At 45.2% G+C, this 26,306-nt stretch overlaps 1 protein-coding gene across 3 annotated transcripts in view; it reads right to left on the bottom strand.

Moving 5' to 3' along the window:
* ITGA3 (integrin subunit alpha 3) overlaps positions 1-25,800 on the bottom strand; it is a 33,285-nt gene extending 7,485 nt beyond the window's left edge. Inside the window, exons 1-16 of one of the 3 annotated variants that reach the window (XM_074224244.1) lie at positions 25,485-25,800; positions 13,109-13,236; positions 12,568-12,647; positions 10,564-10,813; positions 9,154-9,240; positions 8,594-8,801; positions 7,743-7,936; positions 6,363-6,451; positions 5,825-5,961; positions 4,790-4,876; positions 4,372-4,439; positions 3,839-3,975; positions 2,929-3,078; positions 2,456-2,553; positions 2,118-2,265; positions 1,591-1,659 (exon numbers count right to left, since the gene is read on the bottom strand). In XM_074224244.1, coding sequence (XP_074080345.1) covers positions 1,591-1,659; positions 2,118-2,265; positions 2,456-2,553; positions 2,929-3,078; positions 3,839-3,975; positions 4,372-4,439; positions 4,790-4,876; positions 5,825-5,961; positions 6,363-6,451; positions 7,743-7,936; positions 8,594-8,801; positions 9,154-9,240; positions 10,564-10,813; positions 12,568-12,647; positions 13,109-13,236; positions 25,485-25,699 — 2,145 coding nt within the window. In that variant the 5' untranslated portion in view covers positions 25,700-25,800. Of the gene's footprint in view, positions 1-1,590; positions 1,660-2,117; positions 2,266-2,455; positions 2,554-2,928; positions 3,079-3,838; positions 3,976-4,371; positions 4,440-4,789; positions 4,877-5,824; positions 5,962-6,362; positions 6,452-7,742; positions 7,937-8,593; positions 8,802-9,153; positions 9,241-10,563; positions 10,814-12,567; positions 12,648-13,108; positions 13,237-14,147; positions 14,341-14,512; positions 15,833-25,484 lie in introns of those variants that run through there. The other 2 variants (XM_074224245.1, XM_074224246.1) reach the window with 2 other exon arrangements.
* Between the last annotated feature and the right edge of the window lie 506 nt (positions 25,801-26,306).

The raw sequence follows: 26,306 nt of genomic DNA, 5'->3' as shown, positions 1-26,306 counted from the left end.
AGTATCCCTCCCCTTCTTCCTATTGTTTCTGAGGGTTTCTCTCCTCTTCTATACTCAACTCTCATTGACTGTCTCTTTTCCCTCCCTTCTTTCTTGGTGAAAGCTGCTCATCTACTACCAATATCTGTGCTACTAAGGCACTATTTCTTTTTCTTCTCTTCACTTAGTACAGTGCTAACTGTAGCAAAACAACATTCATTTCAATGGCTTCTCTCCTTGAGATTACAGTTACTGCATCTTTAAGAGAGAATGGAATCTCGGGGAGTTACTGTTTAATTGTCATCTGGAAAGAGTTAACTGCCCTGGCTAATTGGGACTTTGTGAGACCCAGGAAGTTAGAATTAAAGAGAACTTCTTGGAAGACTGTGTGAGTTTACAATCATGGAGAATTGAGAAGCAACTTTTTGAAAGAACTGTTTAACTTTTATCCTTTGGAGATGGCATCTTGAGGGAACTAAATTACAGCAGTCAACAGTTGCAACCTCTACTTAAAGGTTTCCTGAGCTGTGATTTTTTTCTCACAGATGCTACATTGTTGAAATATTTAAATGTCTTTACATTGTTCATTACTGCAATAAATTGCGCAGCCAGTAACAATAAGGTTATTTAAACCTATGAAGATGGAAGGAGAGAAGAGAAAGGAGAGGTCAACAAAAACAGAGAAAGAAGGAAAGAGGCAGAAACAAAAAGAGAGATGGAGGGAAAGAGAGGTGAAGAATGGTAGGGGCAGTGGATAGAGTGGGAATGAAGAAAAGGAAGAGGAAAACTAGAATAAAGAACTAGAAAATTAGGATAGAGGAGGGAGGAACAGAGAAAGAAGCAAAGAAGTGAGAGGGAAAAAGAAAAATAGGAATGAATTTTATGGGTAAAAGTTTCTTTGATTTATTTAAAAATTGGAATGGGGACTCAGAGTTAATTATGAAAGGTTATGTGTTTTTATTCATTTATGAGGCAATGTTAGAAAAGACTCTTTGGGGGCAGCAGTGACACAGTGAATAGAGCACCAGCCCTGGAGTCAGGAGGACCTGAGTTCAAATCCGACCTCAGACACTTAATAATTACCTAGCTGTGTGACCTTGGGCAAGTCACTTAACCCCATTGCTTTGCAAAAAACTAAAAAAAAAGAAAATACTCTTTGATTGTCTCAGATTATAAAAAAGGAAATGAGCCAATCATCATCAGAGGGGAGTGAGGGTTGTTGTGAATGTTAGCTAATGCAGGGCATATATCTGATACCCATATGAGCTCTATGGGGTGATGTTCATCCCTAAATTTGTTAGAGGGGCATTTGTTGAACTGAATTAATTTTTCCAGTCCATTATCTATCCCTGTCATTTTCTGCATCTATGGTTTCTTCTTCACTCTTGTGTTCTCCCTGTTTCTCTAGTTCTATGACACTGGGGAAATAGAGAAGGACAGAACAAAGTAAGAAGCCAACCAAGCCAGGGTACCTTCCTTAGCTTTAGAGATACCAGGAAGGCTAAAAGAGAGTTTAGACTTGAGGAGGAAAGCACAATGGCAGATAAAAACAAAGGGATAGGTCAAGGCAATCTACCCTATCATTTTTATATCCTTCCCCGAATTTCTCACCTTTTGGTTCCTCTTAAAAGGGTTTCCCAGTTCACATAGGATAGTCTCATTGGCCTGGCAGGCTCCAGCCTTGGGATGGGACAAGATGGGAGAAAGATTTGGGGAACAAGAACAGTTAGTTGGATTTGGTCTATCTTTCTCAAAACATGCTTCAGTGGTGGAGTCCACTGATTTACTGACTCTCACCCATCCTCCACATAAAAAAACAAGGAACTGCTGCTTTCTCCTCTAGTGGATGACTCAGGAATCTCCATCCCAAGAAATTCTAGGCCAGGAGGTTAAGTGAGGGGAAAGCAGCAAGAATACCAGGCCAGCTCAGGTAGTATTCAACCAGTTCTTCCAGCCCAACCACAAATAGCAACAGGGGGATTGTTTATTAAACAGAGGTGGAGGTGGGGATTTGGGGGAGGTACACAGTGAATCCCAATGAATTCAAATCAACATGCAACTAAGATATATACCTACTCTCCCAATCAGACCTCTCTAAGTTTCAGTGCATAACTGGGGATAGGAATGGGCAAACTCACAGGGCGGACAGAGGAGAGAAGTAAGGTTGGAGGCAAAACTATGGTGAGAGAGGCCTCATGAGCATCCTCCCCAGCTCGGTCCCTGCTGGGCATGTTGGTTATATTGATATTTAGGAACAGCTTCTGGTCATCCCTACTATACTGGAGTCTAGAGGTTGAGATGGAAAGAAGGGTAAGGAATGAGTTGCCCCCCCCCACCCCTCAACTTCCTCTTGGACAGTTTGATTCCATCTCTCACAGTCCTCATTTGGGAGGCCAGTCCTGGCCTATTAGCTACCACCAGAACAATGAGGCATGACCTAAACTGACTATTCAGGCTATTCAGCCTGGTCCCTCACCTGTTAATGGACTGTAACTGTTCGGACAAGAAGGCAGCCTTAAGTTGTAAGTTACTATCACACTTGTTGTCAGTACCACACTCCTTCTGGAACTGAATCTGAACACAAGAAAAGAGGAGGAGGAAAATAGTAAGGGGGATCGAAGGATATCAGAAAACATGATTCCTGCCAATCCTCATGTCAGGAGAATAGTTGTCCTAGAAGAGGAATGCTGCTGCCTTGCCCCCAAATCCATATTGCAATAGGTTGTGACAGATAGCAGATACTGCCCCATCTTTAGTCCTTGAAGGTCTTCTTTGCAGAGGGTGCTCTGGTCCTGAGCCCTGCAATATATTTTATCATCCTCCTCCTTCTCAGACCTATACCACCCTCAGCCACCCGACTCCTCAAGTCCTAGGCTTCTCTTCCATTCCCCCAAGGCCCTTTTCCCAGTCCTTCCTCTATGTATACTCCAAAATACCTACTCAACTGACCTCTGTTTGGTTCTCCCTGGGCTGGGCCTCATTAAGAATAGGAAAGGCATCCAGGGAATGGAGTCCCAGGCGTGGACGCTTGGGAAGCTTCTCTGGTAAGGAGTAGTTCATGAAGATGGTGATGGGGCGGAGCTTGTCCCGAATGTTGTCCTGAGAGAGGAGAGGGAAACTGAAGATCATTCCCCTCCACCCATAGCTCCCTTTCTTGGAACTTTCCTCCAGAGAGACCTCCACATAGAGCTCCTTGAGGACAGAACCCTCTTACCCTTCCACTCTAGTAAAGTGGCACATCATACTTCATAAAGTAATTGAGTCAGGGCCATCGTCATCATTGTCATCATAGTACTAACATTTATTTCCATAGCACTTTACAGATATGTTCTCACTTGATCCTCACAACCCTGTGGGGGAGTTTGCTTGCATTACCTCCATTTTACAGATGAAGTAGATGCAGTTAAGTAAGAACTTAATAAATGCCTATTAACTTGACTTCATTCCCAGAATACTTAAAGAAAGAAACAAGAAGTTATTAAATTATAGACACTGGTTAAATACTTTATAAATCTCAGTTTGATCTTCACAGTCACCCTGGGAGGTAGATAATAGTTATTCTCCCACATTTTACAAATGAGGGAACAGAGGCAAACAAGGTGAAGTGACTTGCCCAAGGTCACACAGCTAGTAAGTGTCTGAGGCCAGATTTGAACTCTGGTCTTCTCAATTCCAGGCCTAACTGGCTCCCTAATATGAGAACCATCCCTTCCTTGTCCTCCCTGAAACTTAACTTCTTCATCCATCCATCTGTGTTATCAACTGCTTGGCTCAAATGGTGTCAGCTACTTGCAATCATCTCAGATGGGAATGTTTTCACATGAACACACTGGAAAACACACACCTGCCCATTACTCACCAACAGGAGCAGATCAAGGGTCTGGCAGCGGGTGTTAGGCATGGAAAACAATCCATGGTAGGTAGAAGAATAACTCTTAGCAAACCGGACTCGGGGTGGGCGTCGATCTCGATCTGCCTCCAGGGTATATGCCAGAACTGGGAGAAGACAGCAAGGAGGTCAACCAGAGTAGACATGTAATAGAGTAAGAATAATAGAGTTTAATGTTTGTATAACACATAGAGAGAGATCACAGCTAGGGTTTCTATACTGCTTTACAAAACACTTTATATAAATTACCCTCTCTGATTCCCCCAATAACCCCACAGTGCCTTCAGGGGCTAACAACTTTTGCTACCTCCATCTTACAGATGGGGAAACTGAGGCTTTAAGGGGTTAAAGTGACTCATCTAAGATCACAAAACTAGCAAGTAGTAGAATGGGATCTTGAATTCCTCAATGAATATCAAATCCAAATTTTGGGGTTTTTTTGCATTATACCCCTAAGTCCCATACCCAGATTCCCTTAACCACCCCCATTTCAAGACACTCACCAATGTTTTGTCTGTAGCTTGGATTCCCTGCACTTTGGTTGTAGGCAAAGCAAACCTCGACCTGAATGCTACAAGGACCACCAGAAGGAGGTCAAGAGAAGGGGACAATAAGCATCCCTGCTCCTGCCTCCCCAGCCACTAGTAAAAGGAAAGGAAAGGCATCAGAAGAAGGCTAGTGGAATCTTGCTGGGAAGACAGAAAGCAGGGTGACTCTGAGTAAAGTGGGGAAGTCAGCAATGCCTGTTTCTAAAGTCCAGCTCTTCTCATTCATTCAAAGAGAGAGAGAGAGAGAAAGAGCACTTACTATGTGCTAGGTACTTGTGATACAACACAAAATGAAAAACTCTCCCTTCTCCCTAGAAGCTTATATTCTGCAGGGGATGGGGCAGGGATGAAGGGGAAGGGTAGAGTAGCTCACCAAGAAGTAGAAGTACAGTGGGTGGGATCCACCATGGTAGGTCTCACTGCCAGAGTCTTGTTGAGTATGTTGATAACTGGACGGGCTCTAGGGGAAGGAAGGGAAGTCTATTCTTGGCAAATATCATTTGGTTGTCAGATTGTACAGTGTGGGCAATCCCCCAAGTCCCTTCCCTGTTCTGTGAAGAACTCAGAGCTTTAGGCATGGAATTCTAGAGCAAGAAGGGATCTTGAAACCCATCTAATCCAACATCCCCTTGTCACAGGTAAGGTGATTGAGTCAAGAAGATGGGGCATGACTTGGCAAAGAACATATTTCGTCAATCTGTTCTCTGTAGCTTATATCGACTTCGAATTCTTGGGGGTGGGGTGAGAAAAGAGATGGTCCAGATCAACCTGGGCTCCTCCTCACCCCTATCACCTAGTTCCAGATGTAGGCCAGATGCCCATAGAATGGTGACCTCTCAAGAGAAAGGGAGACATTTAGTACATTAAGTGAAGCAAACTAATAATAGTTAGAATTTGTATAACTTATTAAGGTTTGCAAAGCACTTTTATAGATATATTATCTCATTTGATCCTTACAACATCCCTGAGAGGTAGATGCATTATCCTCATTTTTGACACAACTGAGACAGACAGAAATTAAGTGCCCAGGGAGACATAACCAGGAAGTACATGAGACTGGTTTTGAACTTATTTCCTGATTCCTGATCCAGGGCTCTATTCACTGGACCTAATTAATCCTAGTTAATATCATCATAGAATCAATCCTATCTCAAATCAAGGACTGACCACTTTACCACCCTGCCTCCAACTGAGAGAATGAAGTTGATATGACAGAGAAATAAGGAGGGAAAGAGACAGAGTGACAGAGACAAAGAAACAGAGAGCTGGACACTGAAAAGACATTCAATAGACATTTTCTGATTGAAAGACAGCAAGGGATAGACAAGGCATGGTCTTCCTGACTTCTAATGGGGCCCCCAAGCCAGTCCATCCCACTACCCTTGAGGATGCTTCCCATCCTGCTCACCGCAACAGCACGATGCGGTCAGCCAGGCTCCCCACCAGCAGGTCGGGGTACGAATTCTCATCCACGTCGAGCCGCCCACTCAGCGAGTAGCCAAAGGTGGCTGGGCCATGGGTGCCAAGCTTATCCCCATGAATCACCTGGGAGCAAAGTGGGTGTGTGGTGGTAGTGTGTGCAGGGAGGGATTGCAGAGGAGATTGCAGGGGCTATAGGGTTTGAGGAGTTATCCCTCACCCTATTTTCTATGTGTATGTTTGGCGGGCAAGATGGGGATGACAACCAGAGGGATGGTCTGACAGACAGAGGGGCAGCCAGAACTAAGGTAAAGAGGCAGATAGCCCTAGACATAGATGGGTCAATGGAAATCTTCTGTGGCTGGCTGTTTAAACAGCTGGATCAACCAACAGTTGAAGAGTAAACTGATGGACAGAAAGACCAGACGGGTACATGGGAACAGACAGGCACTTGGACAAGAAGGGAGGGATGAATACACTGATTGATAAACAATTGGCCAGCCCAGTGGCATGCATGCTTCCTGTACCTGCTGGGGTTGGTCCCTGATGCCTGAAGCACTGCTGTGGTAAATGTAGACTTTGCCCGAACCCTCAAATGGAGCACCCACTGCAAAGTCTAGGAGAGAAGGAAGGCAAAACAGTGGTTCATCCTGTAACAGTTCATTCAGAGAACCTGTCCCATTTCTCCCATACTGTTTTCAGGTCAGAATGGAACAGTCACTATTTCCCAGTGATCTCTATGGAAAGAGGTGGAGGTTGGTAGAGGGAGGGGCACCATCAAGAAAAGGCCAGACATCACAGAGCAAGAGGGCAAAAAAATTGCAAAACTTAAAAAAACAAAAACATAGAAATATAAACTCAGATGACCCTCAGAAATCAACTAATTTAACACCCTTAGAAAACTGAGATCATGAGTAGGAAAAAGATTGCCTCTAATTGTACAGGTAGGTAGAGACAGAATTAAGATTTTATCTAGTCCTGACTCTCTTTCTAGAGCTCTGGGTACATTAGCTGTCATTTTCCCTTCAAAATCAGCTCCACCCACTCTTGTTTCCCTGTTATTATCCATATTTTAAACTTTAAAGACCAATTCAGATTCCTCCTTCACTTTCACCTGCCACATCGTCTGTAAAACATGTAAGTTGAATTCAGTGACCTACAGAGTTCCTTGAACCTATGGTCTTGCGGATTTTTCCATAATAATGTATTTTGACCCTGTAACATCACTCTAGTTCAGAGTCTATCTGGACTACTGCAAGGATTCTTTCCCTGACATACCCCCAATACCTTATTCTTTCTTAGTCAGAGCTGTAGAAGACTAATGTTACTCACTTCCCAACTTAGAAACCTTCAAAGGCCCCTTTGTTCCTAAAAGATATAGTTCCTCTGTACTCTGACCTCCATTCACCTTTCCAGCCTTGCCTGCTCCTACTTCCCTAGATGAACCCTATTTGCTCACCCCAGCCAAATATGAACCCTATTTGCTGTTCCCCACCAGTCTACATACTATCCTCCAGCATGGCCTCTCTTCTCTGTAACTATCTAAATCTTATCTATTCAATGCCCATCTTATCTTACTATTCCTAAGAAGTCTCTTCTGAAGTCCTAAGGCTACATGGTTTCCCTCTTCTAAACTCCAGAGCTTTCTGGGTGTAATACATATTTGGCATTTAAACAACTGCCCTTTTTTTGTTAGTCATCTTTTCTTGGGTGCATGTCATTCCTCTGACTATACTGTAATTTCTGGGAAGAATGAGACTATCTAATTCTTCTCTGTACTTACCCCCCCCATCCCCCTGCAATTCAGCACATTGCCCTCACAAAGTAGGTATTCTGTAAATATTTGTGGACTTGAAGGACTAAGGGGAGAGGGTGTTGGGAGGAGGCAAGAGAAGGGGGAATCTCACCCTGGAAACCATCCTGGTTGATGTCTCCAAGACTGGCCACAGAGAAGCCAAAGGTTGAGTCTGTTGGGCCATGGAGGTGTTGAGAAGGAAGAGTGGGGAAGGCGCCCCCCTGATTCATAAAAATGTAGACTGCACCACCGATCTCTTCTTTCCGTTCAAAGTAGTAGGGTGCACCCACCAAGAGATCTTGCCACCTACCCCAGCGGAGAGGAAGATGTGAGGGCAAATGGCTCTATGATGTCCCCCTCTCAAAGTGAACTACAGATACTCTACCCAGAAACAAATCCACATAGTCTTGGGACTGTCTTGGTCAAGGCCTTTAGTCTTAAGTTTTGGGCATAGGAAGGCCATATAAGACCCTGTGTGATACAAGAGTATGAACAAGCCATGAGAAATAAGCTACTTGATTGTCCCACAAATGACATGAAAGTTTTTTGTTGCTGTTTTGTTTTTGCCAGGCAATGTGGTTAAGTGATTTGCCCAAGGTCATACAGCAAGGTGATTGTTAGTTAAATGTCTGAGACTGGATTTGAATTCTGTTCTTCCTGACTTCAGGACCATGTTCTATCCACTATATCACCTAGCTGCCCCAACATGAAAGTTTTAAATGTCTTCAAGAATCATATACAGCTATCCTCCACATGAAAACTCATGCATCAGAAAGACAAATTGTTTACAAATGATACTCAAACTTAGAGCCCACCACAAGTTCTGATCTCAAATCAATGAGGGGAAATGAAAATGAAAGCATAATTACACATGTCTCTTCCCATTCACTGCCTTAGAAGAGAAGAATGATCCCTGGATTAGTGAAAAGTTCAAGGTCCATCAAGATCTAAAGTCTCACTCACCCGTCATTGTTAAGGTCTGTTAGGGCAATGGCACTGCCAAAGTAGGCTCCCACCTGCTTCCCCTCCAGGACCTGCTTCAACTCCATTTCCCCACCTGCCCCCGGGTTCATGAGGAAGACAGAGCCGGCATGGCGGTGCCGGGGAGCACCAGCCACAATGGTGAGAATCTCAGGGTGCAAGATACCATTCCCCACCTGCACTGTGTACCCTGGGAGAAAATAAGAAGAAGAGATTGGGTCACAAGGGACCTCAATGCATGCTATGTGCAGTTCTAATCACTTTCCTTGATTTCTCTTGGGATGCATGCCCTAGGCCAGGAATACTTCACACCTTATTTGTGCTATGCACCATTCTGGAAACCCCTTATTAGAATCATGTTTTTAAAATGCATAAAATAAAATACAGTTACAAAGGAAATCTATTATATTGGAATATATTGAAAAAGGGGGTGACTATGTTAGACACCTGGGCTTTTATTTTACTTCCACCAGATTTTCTCTTCTACCCATCAAGTTGTCTCTTCTTCAGTCCATTGTTAAGAATTCCAGCCCTGGACTCACCAATATAGTGATGCCCTAGATCCTCTTTGTCTGTATAACTGCGCTCTGAAATGTCCCAGTCTTTTCGCTGGATCATGTAGGTGGTGCCTTAAGGGGAAGGGGGGACAATTAGCATGAATTCAATTCCTTACTCTGAATTTTCATAGAAACTCTCCACCACCATCTTCTCCAAGGATCCCTCACCCTTCCTCAGGGAGGCAAGCACAATAGCAGGGAAAAGATGTTCCACTCTTAAGACTTGGGTTCAAATTCTGGCTCTGAGATCTCTTGTGAAGATCTCTCCCTGAACCTCAATTTCTTCCTTTGTGAAAGGGGTTGAACTAGACAACATCTAAGGTCCTTTCCTATTCTAAATTATACTGACTACAACCCAGAAAGAACCCCTATGAAAATCAAAGGATTCCAAGGTCTTAAAATCAGAAGTGATCTGAGACATCATTTCAGATTAACTCACTTTATTTTAGAAATGAGAAAACTAAGGTTCAGAAGAGTGAATTAACTGTGCCATGGTCTCACAGGTAACAAGGAGCATAGAGACAGGACTGTACTTCAGACCCTGGGAGTCCAAGAGCAGGAGCCTTTCTACTCTATTCTGCTATTGTCCTACTGCTACAAAGAGATCCTCTCTAGGCTCTGCATTAGCAACCTGCATCCTCCTCTATCCTACTGCTCCCCCAAACTCTGACTCTTAGTCATGATAGTTTCAGATCCAAGAAAACCTGGTTCTTGGGATTCTCTCTAATGGCTATTCACATCAACTTTAGGGCTCTCCTTTTGCTCTGGTTGGCAGCCATGGTAGTACATGAGGTATGTTTGTGTGGACAAAGATAAAGAGATGTAGGGAGGAAGACAGAAAAAGAAGGGAGAGGAATAGTGTAGAAGGGAGGGAAGGAAGATAGAGAGGTGAGAGGGAGAAGGTAGGAAACAGGAGAAAGTGAGAGAAGAAATAAGGAAGAGAGAGTGGGAGAGGCAGAGAAGAAGGAGAAAGTGAAAGAATGACAGACAGAAAAAGAAAAACAGCGAGAGAAGGGGAAAGAAAGAGTGAAAGAGATAGAGAGACAGATGCACACAGAGGATGGGGGAGGAGAGAGAGGAAAAGGAGGGAAGAATCTAGGGCAGGGGGAAAGAGAAAGGGAGAGAGGAAGGAGAGAGAAAGGAAGGTAGAGAAAGAGTCAAGCATCTGGGCCTGCAGTAATAGATAAAGCTCCTGCTCTGACTGATCCCCAGGGAAGGATCTCACCTATTGATTCCATCAACAAGAAGAAAAATGAGAAACTCATTTCACAATTATAAAACAGTTGCACTTATTGTATTGAGAACAGATAAGTCAGGATGAAAGGTTCTGCCTGATACTCCTACCACCAGCCTGGGTTAAATGTTATCTACCAATTCCCACTTTTTCTTACCCACCTTTCCAGTTGTAGGCACTAGGTGCCCCAAAATATACAGTATTGTGGGTGAAGCCCCCGCTGGTGCCCAGCTGGCACATGCCTGTGCTCAGGTAGTCTGTGTTGCTATTGCACATCTCATTGTGGTAAGTCTGCCATTCATCATTGGGGTCAAGCTTCAGATCATTGCCCCGCACATAACACTTTCCCACCATCCGCCGTTGGTCTTCTGGCCCTGACCACAGCACCTTGGTGTAGCGATGGGCACAAACCTGGGGACCACCCCCCCCCAGACAAAGCCTTTGTTAAAACCCAGCCTATATATCACACCAAAGGTCCCACAGCTGGAGACCTGGACAGGCAGTTGTTTGCTTGTCTCTTAGACCTCTCTCACTGGACTGTCTGTGGTTTTGGAAGTGGAAAATAAGGAAATCCTGGGTTCTTTTCATTTTTTCAATTAACTTTTGATGCTGAATATCTTTTTTTCTGAGTATTAGATTCCCCCTGGGAGGGAGAAGAGGAAAAATGAGCACCACTCCTTGGAAAATAAGGGAGTTTGGGGGATTATCATTGAAGGATGAATTGGGGCAGTCCTTGAAAGAAACTGATCACAGAGTAATTTAAAGACATCCTGCTCTGTCCCCTCACTCCTGAATACCCTGTTCTTTTAAAGTAAAAACAAACAAAAAACAGATGTTGACCTAGAATTAGATTGTGTGTGTGTTGTGTGAGGATGTGTGTGTGTGGATGTGGATGTGTATGCGTGCGCCTATGAACGCTAGGTGATAAGGGAGAAAGAATAGGAAGGAACTTGAATTCAGGATGATCTGAGCTCAAATTCTGCCTCAGAATCTTACTATTTCTGTGACTCTGAGTAATGCACTTAACAACTCCCAGTCTCAATTTCCTTATCTGTAAAATTGGGATAATAATAGTAGCTATTTCCCAAATTATTATGAGGATCAAATGAAATAAAAACATAAAATGATTTGCTAACCTTAAAAGGTTATATAAATGTAATAATAATAATTATTATTATTATTACTATCATTATTAAAACAAGAGGAAATAGGGGAAAAGCCACTTAGGTGGTACAGCAGTTAGTCCTGGAGTCTGGATGACCTGAGTTCAAATCTTGTCTCGGACACTCAAAAGATTCTGGGCACTTAACCTTTGTCTGTGTCAGTTTCCTCATCTGTTAAATGGGGATGATAGCACCTATTTCCCAAGGTTATTGTGAAGAGATAATATTTGTAAAGTGTTTTGCAAACTTTAAAGGGCTGTATAAATGTTAGTTCATTACCATTAACAACATTATTCTAGAATTGGACTGATATAGAAATGGTCAAGAATTGGGAATCCAGAAAAAAATTCAAAGGCAGAATTCTGGATCTGTGGTTCTGTGTAATAGAGTCTAGACTCAGTTCAAAATGGGATTCCAGAATTTTGTTTCTCCAGAAGTGGAGGGCTTGGCATAGGAATAACTGGCACTGAAGAAGAGTACCACTGAGGTCTGAGGGTGAGAAGGTGTAAGGAAGAATAGCACAAGAAAAGGGAGAGTGCCCCAAGGTAGACAGAAGCTCCTGACTGACGCCCAAGCTGGAGAAGGCGAGGTTCCCCAGGAACTGTGTCACTTCTTCCTGGCTCCCATTGCCCCACCTCCCTCCCAAAGGAAGCAATTAAAGCCAAGTTTGTGCTGCCTGGGGCCCCTTCTGCCCTTTCCTCCCAGAGGCTCACTTAGCTTGTTCCCACGAAGGGTGGGCACCCAAGGGGCAAGGAAGAGCAATGAGACATGGACTAGGGCTGGACCACACCCAGCCTGTGAAGAGCTGCAGAACCCCCTAGGGAACACTGGCATACACATACATTGTTCTCAGAGGCCCAGGTACTCAGATTCCTGCTTCTTCCTCTGCCATGTAATATTCCCTCCACCACTCCCCCAACCCCCAGGGAAATCTGAATAATCTGGAAGGGACAAGGGGAGCATAGGGGCTGTGAATGACCCAAGACACATCTTCCTACTCACCAACACTCTGCCTGCAGGTCCCTGGCTGGCCACTGTCACCCCAAGCCACATGTCCTCAATAATGTGCTGCATGGGATTACCTAAAAGCAAAGGTGGGAGTGAGCAGAGGAAGAGAAGACTAAGGAGGTATACCCCACAGAAACAATTCACTTCTCACATTGCTTGTACCCCAAAGCTTCTCAAGGGCAGAAAACTGGGTGCTCAAACTCTCTATATCAGTTAAGTAGATTGACTCCCCAAATGTCCTTCACCTTTCCTTTTCTGGCCCCGAGATTTTCCTTTAAACTATTCTGCATACCCTGGACACCAGCCTCCTCTCCCCCAACCTAGTCCCTTTCTTCTGTCTCAGTTTCCTGAAATGTTCCACTCTTCTTCTTCCCAGGGTGATCTATGCTCCATCTATCTCCAGCCTGAGAAGGGCAGGGTCTGTGATCTCCTTTTTAGGATGATAACTTCATCTCCTCTGATCCACTCCACTCCCATAGGACTTTGCCCAAAGGGAATAATCAGGACAAGGAGATTTGAGTGTCTTCCCCCTTACTTTTTTCTTCTATATCCATCCGTTCACAGTCATCTGTCTGGTTGCTGAGGGGACACAGGTACACTGCACCTGTCCGGTTGGTGTAGCCATCAGGTATAGCAAGGTCCCGAGGAGCACCAGCAAGTAGTCTGAGGGGGCAGAAAAGAGAGTAGCGGTCAGGCTAACATTTGGCTCTCAGTTGATCTATCATCCAAGGTTAAGGGTACCTAAAAAAAGGGTACCTGTACTGCAGAGTATGGGACAACTGGGTCCTTTCCCTAACTGAATGGTCCAAGGATTGTCTGTGCAAGCCTCGGTTCTCCCCTTCCTCCAGGAAAGCAATCATTTCCCCCCAAAATCTGACATGACACTGAGAGGTACAGGAGCATCTGAGTAAAGCCTAAGGAACATCTTACACCATACCGAGGAAATGATGACCATGCACTAGGAGCTCCCCTTCTCTCAATCACTACATCTCACAAGCCCTTGACTTCATTCCTTATTCTCTCCTCCTTTGGTCTCTGAAAACAATGTTATCCTCCTCCCCTTGAAGACCAACTTGATCAAATACAATTCCATGTCCTCCCATCTTCTCCAGTAAATGATCCCCATAATTATCCTCACTCCCCTCAGTTTTCAAACTCTTCTTGCCTTTTGGATCCTTCTCTTCTATCAGCAAACATACCCAAGTCTCTACCATCCTTTAAAAAACTCTCACTAAACCCAAACCCTCCAAAAAAAATTTTTTAAAGTATAAAATCAACCTGCTCAAGCTAAATCAGCTTATATCTCTCTTTTCTTTGTTTAATTAAATGTCTAGAGAAAGCTTTGGGGATGCTCACAAAAGGACTCCACTACGTCTCCTCTCATTGTTCGACTTTTCAACATTTCTAAGAGAATTTATTAATTCTTTCCCTAAACTCACCTCTCTTCCGAACTTCCCTATTCCTATGGAAGATGGTACCATCCTTCCAGATGACCTGTTCTCCCCTCCCCCCTCTCTCATGATATTTAATCAATTGTGAAATCTAAGTGCTTATAATTTCATAGCATCTCTTACCCTCAATACAGAAGGCTGCCAGCCACCCAGTTCAAGAAGGCTCTGATCATTTTTTGCCCAAACCTAACTGGTATCCTTTCCTAATTCTCTGAAGGCACAGAGAGCCCTACTGCTGCTTCAGCAAAGATAGCTAAAGCAGAGGATAGGGTCAACCAGATAAACTCTGAGAAGCAGTAAGGCCACGGATGTTCATGACTCCCTCCCTTGCTCTCCCCCAGGTCACACAAGGACAAGGCTACTGCTCCCTGCCCTGTTTCCTGGGTTCTAATCCAATTCTTGGTCTAAGATGCCTCATGTTTACTTCTCTCCCTCCCACCCACCCACCATTGACTTTTTTAAAATTTTTCTCTCTGACCCTCACACACCTAGCATCAAGGGAGAGTCAAGGGCAGCATCAGGATGCAATCTTTGCCTCTAGACAGTGACTCTCAGTCGCTGTTGAGCAGCAGATGGGAGGAGGAGAAGTTCAAACCCGGAGCATGCAGAGACTTGGAGATCCCTCCCTTTTCATGTCAGGAATGCAGAGCCTGAGGAGCCTCAGAAAGGGGGAAGCAAGACACAATCTATGCTTTCCTACACACCTCAACAGCAATAGTTTTGTTCTAAGGCCCTGGGGGTACTAGGAGGAGGGAGGGGGGGTTAAGAAGAGTCCCCTTCCCCCTTTCCTTGGCAGTACCAACATGTACAAGGTTGGCCAGGTGCCAGCCCTGCCCTGTCAGCCCCCTGTTAGTCACTTCCTAGTCTGATACAGGAAGGGGCAAGGAAAACCAGGCTGCTCTTTGGTGACTGACCACCCACTAGAGCCTGCTGCTGTCCCACCCCCTCAGTATATGAGCCAGGAGCCAGGGGTGGGTGGGGGATGGGGAAAATGACCCAGGCCATCATGCCACTTTTTAATTAATTGCCACCCAACTTCCTTATGCATAGGAATGTGACTGATGAAACCAGAAATCCTAGGCCCCATTTCTACTGGGTCCTGGAATCCTTATCCTATCAGCTGCAGTCTACTCATAAATGCTTAAGAATCAGTTTTTCTGAAATTGCAGGATACAATCTTAAGTTTTAACTACATTAATGTTCTCCATTACTTTCTCAAATCTATCGAATCAACATTACATTAAGTCCTAATTTTCAGAGTTCGTTGATTTCTGGGGCATCAATGTTCTTACTGAAAATTTAACAATCCACTCTCCCAGCCTGAGCCGACTCCAACAGACCCCTGCCTACCAGGTTAGTCAGACAGAAGAGAGGATCAGAAGTTTAAAGATGGTTGTTGGGAAGGCATAGGCTAACATCACAGCAGGAGAGACCGAGGTTAGCTATCCTGTAGGTTTTCCCATCTCTAAGGACATCCATACACAAATTGTGGACTGGGTAGGGGATTCTTAAAAAAACAGATCTGTCTAGATTGAACATAGTTCAACCTGGAGGCAAAGGGCTGGCAGAAATCATCTCAAGATGGTTTTGGTCCTTGATGGAAGAATGGGGACCTAGAGAAAGTCTAAGCTAGATTCCATCAATGAAATGTAACTGAAAGAATTGTCTCCACTCTCTCTGCCTGAATCATAGACTGCTACTGCTTCTTTGTGGGGAACAGGGGAGGGGGAATGGTAGGGCACCTTCTTTCCCAGCCCAGACAATATTCTGCCTTGCTGAGCAGCTGGCATGCTCTGACATGTAAGCTAGCCCTCCCCTCTCATTCCCCCAAACTCAGCCCCCTCCTAAAATCTTGAGTCAGCAGAATAGAAGTCAGTCAATTTTATCTGTCTGCCTACCTCTCCTCTCTTTCATCCTCAGTTCAAGCCCTGGGTCTAAGGACACTGAGGAGTGGGGAAAGAAGGGATGCTCAGACAGAAGTCACCTCCCCCCACCAATTCCATTGGAATCCAATCCCCTCCCTTCCTAGAGATTCCACAAGGAACCTTCCCTCAACACCAACCCCCCCTTCCCCCCAACCCATGGGTATTTTTAGCTCCTGGCTCAGAGGCCCCTCCAGCCCTGCTGGCTCCTTGCCCAGGATGGAGCAGATCTCGACTTCAGAGTTCTATACTAGGTTGGAGGGAAAGGTGGAGGGTAGAGAGAGATGTAGGCATCAGAGACAGAGAAAGGAGAACAGGTAGGAGCCCTAACAGCATGGGGGGGAGCAGTAACTAACTCTAGTGTACCCCAGTTTGACTAGGTTGATTTTTTTCCTAGATTAGAATCAAGTCTATTCCACATAGATTTACTATATATGCAAAGCATTGTGATAGTGGCAAGGAGACATGCAAAGTTTAGTTATGGTCTTAGTCTTGTAGCATCTCAGCATATGATGAAGGGACATCAACACAAATATCACATGATATCCTGTTAGATAAGCATTAATATCATAAAACAAAGGGAAGAAAGGAAAAGGCTAGACTGGAGATATATCTCTTTCTCTAAATCCTTCAATGAAAGAAGAAAAGCCTGAAAATGTGAGGTAGATTGTTAGCTTTCCCTTCAAAACCAAACCTAAGAGACAGTATAAGAGCCCTTATATAACAAAAACATGACTTGCCCAAACCATGTCCAGAATTGAGAAGCATGGTATTATTAGGCACATAAGTACTAAACTCAGGAAGACCTGAGTTTAAATCTGGTCTCAGACACTTACTAGCTGTGTGATCCTGGACAAGTCATTTGACTGTGTTGGCATCAGTTTTCTCATCCATAAAATGAGCTGGAGAAGGATATGGCAAACCACTCTTGTATATTTACCATGAACTAAACTTGACTAAAAAGAACATGACTAAAATGAATGACCAACCTTAAGGCATTTGAAATGAGGCAGCTAGGAGATATAATTGAGTGCTGAGCTCAAAGTCAGGAAGACCTGAGTTCAAATCCAGACTCAGAAACTTCCTAGCTTGTGACCTTGGGTCAGTCACTTAACTTCTATTTGCATACAGATTGGTGACCTACTTTAAATGAAATGGACACCACTCTAGTATCTTTGACAAAAAAACCCAAAGCACAAAGATCCACAGGGTCATAAAGATTTAGATATGACAGAACAAGAGGCATATGAAGCAGGTAACAAAGGTATGTTTTGCATTCATCACAACTAAACTGGGAGATTCTGATGAAGAGAAAAGGAGAAAGCTCCTGGAATCTAGGAGCCACATAGACAAGCATTTCAACTTATTAAAAAAAAGTTATAGTCATAGTAGGTAGTACACTGGGCATAGAAGTCAGAAAGAACTAGTTCACCTCTTGCCTCCAATACCAACTATATGACCATGAGGGAATGTCACTTGCCCTTTGTGTGCCTCAGTTTCCTTATGTGTAAAAGGGTAGAGTCTGGTCTCAGTGGCCTCTAGAGTCCCTTTTATTTCTAAATCTATGATCCTTTGAAAGGCTTCAACATCTCACCCACTCACTCAAAGGCCAAGCAGGGCAGAGATAGCATGGGAGAATGTGGAGAGAGAAGGATGAGCATGGATTTCTGTGACAAAAACAGTCTGTTCCTTCTCTCTTTCCAGATCACTGAGCTCATCCCCCCCCCCCTTCATCCTACTCTTAGATCCTTGAATTCAAAGGAGAGTCAGAGTTAATATGGCTGGGGCAACTCCAATCCTAGGTCTCCAGTCAGATGCTACCTTCCACTCAAGGCAAAACAAATAAATATTCCCTCTAACTTCTGCCTGATGTCCCCTGAGAACCAGAATTCTTTATATCTATAGCTACAGAAACCAACCTAAACATCCTCCCTCCATTCAAATCTATCTAGAATAGGCCAATCAATGAGAATCAGAGAATCATGCCAAACTGTAAGCCCCAAGATATCTTTCTAGGTTTCAGAAATCAAAATTTACATTCCTTTGGGCAGAGCACTTACAGGTGAGAGAGGAGAAAGAGAGAAAGAGAGGAAGGAAGGAAGGAAGGAAGGAAGGAAGGAAGGAAGGAAGGAAGGAAGGAAAGAAAGAAAGAAAGAAAGAAAGAAAGAAAGAGAGAGAGAGAAAACCTTTGCCCAAATGGTCAGCATTGGGACAGCTCTGACTGCTCACCTAGGCTGTAGTTAGTCCTTTGTTCTCAAAGAGGATCGTGGTATCAGGGAGGTGATGCCAAGAAATGCAAATGAACTGGATTTAAATGAGGCAGGGCTGTGCAAAATCACCAGCCTTACTATCTTCTCAGGAGCATCAGGGTCCAGAGGTCAGATATGAATTGACCAACATTAGGTCCCAGGCCAAGCCACACTTGGTCACTGTTTGGGTCCTGATTGGCTAAGCGAATATAAATAGCAATTGTTTCTATTAGGGCCAGAAACCTTGAGGGTCTTCCCTTCCCAGATGGATTTTTTTTTTGACTAAGCAAAAGAGGTCATTCTTTGTTTCATTTTTCCTCACCTAGCCTAATCACTGAATGGGCATTGACTCAGTCAAACTAAGACCTCTTAAAGACCTTAGCTTAAAAAGACCATGGTCTCCCCCTGCAACCAGGGCCTTCTCCAGTCCTCCTGGATCCTTATGTGACCACTGGACCCAGATGGCTCTGGAGGAGAAAGTGAGGCAGTGCCTTTGCCCAATTTTACCTCACTTAAATTCAATTCACTTTTATATCATGATATATCACCTATCTGATGTCATTGTCTTCTTTGAGAATGAAAGATAAACAACAATCTAGAATAGAGAAAATACTATCTATTCAGAGTGAGAAAAATAGCCAAAATAATCAGGAGAAGCAGACAAATGAGAGCCCTCAAGGAAGCATGTGAAGAAGGCCAAGCTCTATGGAGTTCCATTCTAAAGTACCACTAATTTTACTACCATCACAGAGTATAGTCTAAGAATCAGAGAGGTCAACCAGAGAGGTGACACAGCCTCATCTCTTTTTCCAAACCTTTCCGTGAAAGGAGGAAAAAGCCTGAAGGTGTGAAGTAGATTGCTAGCCTTCCCTTCCAAACCAAACCTAAACCAGAGATAGAATAAGAGCCCTTATATATAATAACCCTTGCCCAAACCATGTCCAGCATTGAGAAGCACAGTATTAGGCACATAATAAGTATTAAATAAATGTTTGTTGAATAAGTAATTCCCAACCTCTGAGCCAAGAAGGTTTTGGCAACTTCTAGTCAGTGGGATAGGGGAGGAATCCCTCCCTCAGTCTCTTACTTCTCTTTGTCCCAATCTCCTAAATCTGACCCTTCTGATTGGGAGTTCAAGGCAAAAGTTTATACACTGAAATGATTTTGAACATCAAAAGGGATGGAATAGCAATAATGAGGATTCTCCTTTCAGAAAACTCAGAACCATAGTTCTAGAGCTGAAAGGAAACACAAAAGTTTCAAATCCGAACTTTCAACTTTAAACTAACTTCAACAGTTACCTCAACTCTATCTTTTTACAGATGAGAAATCGAGGCCTAGGGATAAAGATTATCTTAAGATCTAATTCTTTCACATGTATTCAGTACTTCCCCCCCTCTCATCACTCAGAGATGGTATCAGGGAAATAGAGGCAAGATGAAGAAAAGATTCTGACAAACTCCTGCAAAGCAGCTGCTTTTCTCATCCTCTTTCTGTAAGGTAGCTAAGCCCCTCCCAGGCTCTGGGGAACTGAAATACTGAGAAGCAATGCTTCTTTCCCCTACCCTCTCTCTCTAGTAGTTCAAAGCTAATGGAGCATCAAAGTAGAGAAACAGCAGAAGTGATAAAAGCTAGGAAATAGGACTCAGGAGGGTTAGGGGCATCAACATCCATTACTCCAAAGAAAAAGGCAGGCTGGGGTGAGGTGAAAGGGGAGAAGAGGATGGTGTTAGGGTAACAATAGCTTTTAACTTTCTTCAAATGCTTCACTTTGGAGAGGTTGGTTTGGGAGAGGAAGTTTCAGGTAGATCCTTCTCTTCCCCTTCTCCCAATAAGAGAAGTCAGGGCAAATTCAGTTCCAGAAAGGGTATGGGGCCTCCTAGAGAACAGCTAAACAAAGGTGGGTTCCATTCAATGGAGCTGCCTCCAGGAACCACCCTGCCTCTGGGTCTGCTGTTTCTGATTTAAGGTCATTCCTCCACAAAGGGATGGGAGCAGTAAGAAGAAGGAAGGAGCATGTTCTGCCTAGGGGCAGCAGCTCCCTGCTGCCTGGATCCCAACTCAGTGCCAACTCTGTTTCCTGAATTAGACATCTCCCTGGAGGACTCTCCCTTGGTAGTAGCAAAGCTCTATAGTGCCCAAGATGGAACAGCAGGCCTCCTCCCTCTCTTTCCCCCCCCCCCCATTGTCCTCTCCCCACCAGTGACTCAGCTCCTCAAGTCAAAGTAACTGGATGGATGGGAAAGAGAGAAGAAAAAGGGAGAGAAAAGGGGAGAAAGGGAAGAGTAGAGGAGGAAAAAGAAAAAGAATGAAGAGGAGGAAGAAAAGGAGGGGGAAAAAGTAACAAAGGGGAAGAAGAGAGGTTAGGAGAGAGGAGGGAGGGGTGGCTAGGTAGCGTAGTGGATAAAGCACCGGCCTTGGAGTCAGGAGTACCTGGGTTCAAATCTGGTCTCAGACACTTAATAATTACCTAGCTGTGTGGCCTTGGGCAAGCCACTTGACCCCATTTGCCTTGCAAAAAAAAACCTAAAAAAAGAGAGAGAGGAGGGAAAGAAATGAAGAAGGAAAAGATGGAGAAAGATGGAGAAGAAAGATGAGGTGGAGAGAGATGGCAGATTGGGGGAGATAGTGGGAGAGAAAGATGGAGGGAGAAAGAAAGTGATGAGAGAAAAAAGAAGAAAGAGATAAGGAGGGAAGAAAGGAGCTGGGAAAAACACCCAAAGTAGGCCAAGGTCAATGTCATCTTCTCCAGCTCCTCTATCTATGGGTTAGCTAATACTTCATTATTAATTGAAAGAAAGAGATGCTTGGATACCTTTTTCCCTATTTCTCACTTTCTGGTGTCTTCTTCCCTACTGGATCCTAAGAAATGTCTACCTGCAAGCCCATTTGTGGGAAAAAAGAGCATCCCACCCCCATCAACCTGTTCTTCCTTGCCCAAAGAAGCCAGCACACAACTATATTTGTTCCAAGGTGAAGGACTTTCTTTCTCACTGGCTTATGAAACAGAGATAGGACAAAGAAAAAGGTTCATCTTATGTGATGGGTGCCTAAGGCCTTAAGGCCTTGGCTGTTGTGCTCCTCAACCTGGCACCAAGCCCAGGGAGTGCCAACTCAGTCTACCCTAGAGGAAGCATATTTCCAGAGATCACACTAGGCACTCCTGGATCTAGAACAGGTACCCACAGTTTTCTCTTCCCATAGTGCTCCCTGGGCCAGTGTAGGGGGGAAAAGGAAGAGCTAGCCCCATTAAGATCATATCTGCTCCTTATGGAACTTACTGCTTATAATGACCTAAATTGGGATTCTAGAAACCTAGTATTCTTAGGCAAACACAGAGATGGTGTGTTATACTTGAACTCTCTCAGCCTCTGTCTCCTCAGGAACGGGAATGGTAATAATAGTACCTACCTTTCAGAGTTGTTGAGAGAATCAAATGACATGAATATGTAAAAAAGACCTTAAAATACTACAGAAATGCTAGGTTCTTGTTAGGCATAATAGCAAAGGGCACTGGAATATATTCTCTCCAAGGAATAGTCTCAGCTTCCTCCTTTACTCATTGCAATGAGTAATTCCAATGACCTCAAAGCCCCATTGCTCAGTCATAGAATTTTAGAGCTAGGGGCAGCTAGGTTGTTCAGTGAATGGAGCACCAATCCTGGAATCAGGAGGACCTGAGCTCAAATCTGTCCTCAGACTCTTGACAACCACTAATTCTGTGTCCTATGACAAGTCTCTTTACCCAAATTGCCTCACACACACACACACACATGCACAAATTAGAGCTATAAGTATAGTCTTCTCCCTCCTTCCCCTTGCCCATAAATGTCCTGTTCAGGATTTTGAGAGCTCAGAGATTCTGAGTCTCTCTTTGATAATCAGGTTTTGTTTTTGTTTGTGTGCGTGTGTGTGTGTGTGTGTGTGTGTGTGTGTGTGTATCAGCCTGAGAAGAAGTCCACCTGCCCATTCCAAATCGCCTTGCACACAGTAGGCCTTATGTCAGCTTATGTTAGTTGAACTTCAAAATAAATGTCAGGGATTGAAATGCTGTTTCCTCTGTCTTTGATTCTCTTTCCCCCAGAGGAACCTAGGTGTCCTGGCCCAATAGCTCAAGGGCCTGGCCAGAAGGTTTCAACTCACAGCTTGACTTTTCAGGCAGCTGCTCACATCTGGATACACAGCTGATTGTCTCTATCCAAACCCATCTGGCCCTGCTGAGGGGTCTCTGGCAGAACAAGAGACTGAAAACTTCCCTAGGGACCTAGAAATCACAATTTCTCCACCTCTCTCATCCATACTCTTCCTCCCCCACCCTAGACATGACCTAGATTTTCAGGTTCAGGCAAGTCAAAGATCATATTCAGTTGTCACAGATCCAGAATCTTTGCACTCAAAAAACCCTGAAGAGATATTTTGGGGCAAGAGGAAGGAGGCAACACACTACAAAATCCATTCTAGCTCAAAAATTTTATATTTCTGAGCAGTGGAGCTTTGAGATGCCCCAGAAGAGGACATTTGGAACAAAATGAAGAATGAGACTGAGGTACCTAATGATTTAATTCAGAGTTGAGCCTTCATGACCCTGTGATAGTTTCCACTCTGGGAACCAGGGGAAGGAGAAGGGATCTGAGAGATGATCATAGATTTAGGATTGAAAGGGCTCTCAGAGGCCATCAGATCCAATCCCCTCATTTAACAAATGATTAAATTCAGACCCAGGGATATTAAGTGACTTACGTTAGCAAAGCAATGAATCCATATCCTCACTGGTCTTTTCTTATCTTTTTAAATTTTATTCTATTTTATTTTCCCCAATTACATGCAAAGATAATTTTCAACATTCATTTGCAAGTTTATGAGTTCCATACTTTTTATTTTTACCACCTTCCCTTCCCTTCCTCCTCCCAAGGCAACAAATAATTCACCAGTGCTCTTTTCACTGGATAAATCATCTCTTCTGTTCAAATCTTTTGTTTTACAGGAGGAAATTTGAAAGAAGGGAATTGACTCGCCCAAGGTCATACAGCCAGGACTAGGATCCAGGTCTCCTGCCTTTCAGGAGTTGGGAGAGTGCCATTGAACCATATTGGCTCATGCTTAAAAAGCCAGTGCTATACTATAAACTAAGGAAGAAGCTTTAACTGGGGTCTCCAATGATAGTCTCCTTTAGAAAACAGAAAAGTGGCAGATTTCAGGCCAAGAATCAGGAGGAGAACTCAGTGGCCCTGACTCCTCAGTTCTTTCTCAACTTTCCCAAATTAGGGCTAAACCCTGGATGAAGCTGGGAACTACCAGCCAGGGGTCAAAGGTCAAGGCTATTAGGAAGGTTTAGACTTTAGTCACTTCTCAAGTTTCTCAGAAGCACTTAGGTCTTAGGCTAGGCAGGGTGGGTCCATGTGCTCTGCTGCAGTTCCCCAAGTACCTTCAACCAGTACACTGCATCTTAGGAGTATAGTTTGAGGGCTCTTTTCATTAACGTCATCCAGCTGTAAGAAAATTAATCCCCCCCTCTTTTTTCTCTTGCCTTACAACAACCCAAATCACCTGACACATCCATTACCCCATCTCTCAAGAAGGTCTTCCTTCCCAAGCCCACCTTCACCAAAATAAAATAATAAAATAAATGCCCAGTCTGTACCCATGTGAGGAAACTAGGTGGCACAATGAATAGAAAGCCAGGCCTGGAATCAGGAAAATCTGAATTCAAACTTGGTCAAAGAGTCCTACTAGCTGTGTGACCCTGGGCAAGTCACTTAACCCTGTTTGCCTCAGTTTCCTCATCTGAAAATGAGTTTAAAAAGGATATGGAACACTTTGCTAATATCTTTGCCAAGAAAACCCACAAAAGGGGTCATGAAGATCATGAAGAGTCAGACATGACTGAACAAATATCCCATCCAGGACCCCAAAGTATACAAAATCCAGTAAGAAATAAGTCAATGAAACAACCACTATGTCTAACTGAGGACTCAGGACTCAAACAGCTGAATGCTAACATCTTCCCCCTCTAGAACCCTAAACTCCCTGTCCCCTTCCTTTTTCTCAGCAACTATTAGAGGTGAGAGAAATAGAGAGGAGAGGAAAGGAAGAAAAAAAATGCCATTTTCCTCTACAAACCAAAACAAACACACTCAAGGCTGAAGATCCTGCATGAATGTGTGGAATGTGGAAAAGATGCTGAGGAGAAAGGGGGTGGGGATAGGGGTCCTAACTGTTGGAGGGAAGGAAAACATTGGGATGGTATGCCCTCTTCCCACCACTAGAACCTCAAGGAGGTGGACATGGGTTAGGTCAAGGTAGCAATCCCTGACCTCAATGAAAGAAACAGCCTCTATCCAGTTCATTCATCCTAAATCCCTGGGTAAAGCCTCCACTTAGAATCAGAGGATGTGAATTCAAATCCAGATCCAGACCCTGTCCTAGCTGAGTGTTTTGGGGGCTCACTTCACCTCATCTGTTAAGTGAAGAGAACCTCTAGTATCGTGCTCTTTTCATAGGGTGACTATAGCAAAGGCACCTGCTTTGTAAGCCAAGAAGGCTCTAGATGTAATGAGAAATCAATGACTTACTTCTTGTATAACCCTAGATAAATGCTTCTTCCCTTTCCTGGGCCTCAGTTTACTCTTCTGTAAAAAGGAGTGAGTTAAAACTAGATTTTCTCTTTGGTTCCTTTCAGTTCTAGATCTTAGGATGCTGGACATGCTCAGGATATGGCTGGTGCAGTCAGGAAAGGTGGAGAGTGGGCAGGGAAGAGGGTCAGCAAGCTGAGGCTTTCTTTCTGACGAATGGCTGTTCCCTTAGGCCTTATCCCGGTTCCCCACGACCAGGTCAGGGGTGGATGGGGGACTGGAGGACAGGGCTGGGAGGGAGAAAGGATGTCTAGTCTTAAAATCTCAAAGAGAGGGAAGGGTTCAGGAATCCAGTCGCTCCTAGTCATGTCGCCGGGGTCTCCAGGCACAAAGGGGACCCCACCCCCAGCCTGTGCCTCAAGCCTGGGAATTTTTCTAGAGGGGAGAGGCAGGTTGTGGCAGCTCTCTCGCACGTGTTAGGGATTATCTACTCTCCTCCTCCAGCAGATTCCGTCGCCGCCACCGCTGCACCCCGTCTTCGGCTCAACCCTTACTCACAGCAAAGCTACCCCTCGGGGCCCATAAATCCTTAAACCCTGGGGCGTTCTGGGCGCTCCAAGGAAGAGGACTGGATGGGGGATGCTGGAGGTCCCTCTTTGATGTCCTGATCTCCCTCCACCACCACCCCCCCCCCGCCCCCGCCCCGCCCCCACTCACAGGTAGCGCTGCTGCCGCTCAGTCTGCCGGTGGAGGGCGACCGAGTAGCCGAAGAGGCTCCCGGGGTTCGAGGCCTCCTTCACTACCAGGAACCGGGTGTCCAGGTTGAAGGCGGAGGCCACGCGACAGCCCGCAGCGGCCAGAGCCAACGCCAAGGCGCAGAGGGGCAGGCGCCGGGCACAGGGGGCGCGGCGGCCTCGGGGGCCCGGGTCCATGGCTACAGCCGACCCGGTGGGGCGACTGGGTGTATGCTGGGGGCGCGAGAGGGGTGTAGGGGCTCAGATTCACCTGCTTGCCCCGCGGCCGCCCGTAGCGTAGCCTACAGCCCCTCCGCCAGCCCCGCCAGGTGGCCCCACTTAGTCCAGTCGGGTGCCCCCGCCAGTGTCCCACCCTGTCCTCGCCGGCTCTCCCACCCAGCCGGGTCGGGCTCCCCGCTTCTCCCCTCCCCTTCCTCGTCTCTCTGGGCCGCGTCCCCGCAGCCTGCACGGCGGAGGCGGACTCCCCGGTCCCCTGCGTCTCCGGCCCTGCCCTCCTGCTACTTTGCAGCGCCTGGGCTCCGCGCTGGCGGTGCCCTCCTCGCCTTCTGCCGGCGCTGCCACCAGATCCGGGCTCCGGGCTGCGGGGGCCGGACCGCCGCTGGGAGGGGTCCCACGGCCCCGCCTCCCCACGCCCAGCTCCGCACCTCCCCACCTAGCAGCCTCGGCCTTGGCTCCGCTTTTCTTCCGGGGAAAGGGTGGAGGAGGACTGGGATCCGCAAACCACCCCTTAAAGGGGCAGCGGCGCCCCTCCCTCTACGCCCTCTCCTGAGCACCTGTTCACCCC

Source organism: Macrotis lagotis, chromosome 2 (genome assembly GCF_037893015.1).
Source record: "Macrotis lagotis isolate mMagLag1 chromosome 2, bilby.v1.9.chrom.fasta, whole genome shotgun sequence".
NCBI classification, from domain to species: Eukaryota; Metazoa; Chordata; class Mammalia; order Peramelemorphia; family Peramelidae; genus Macrotis; species Macrotis lagotis.
The sequence above is the reverse complement of the archived record's forward strand: the minus strand, read 5'-3'. Positions and strand labels throughout refer to the sequence as shown.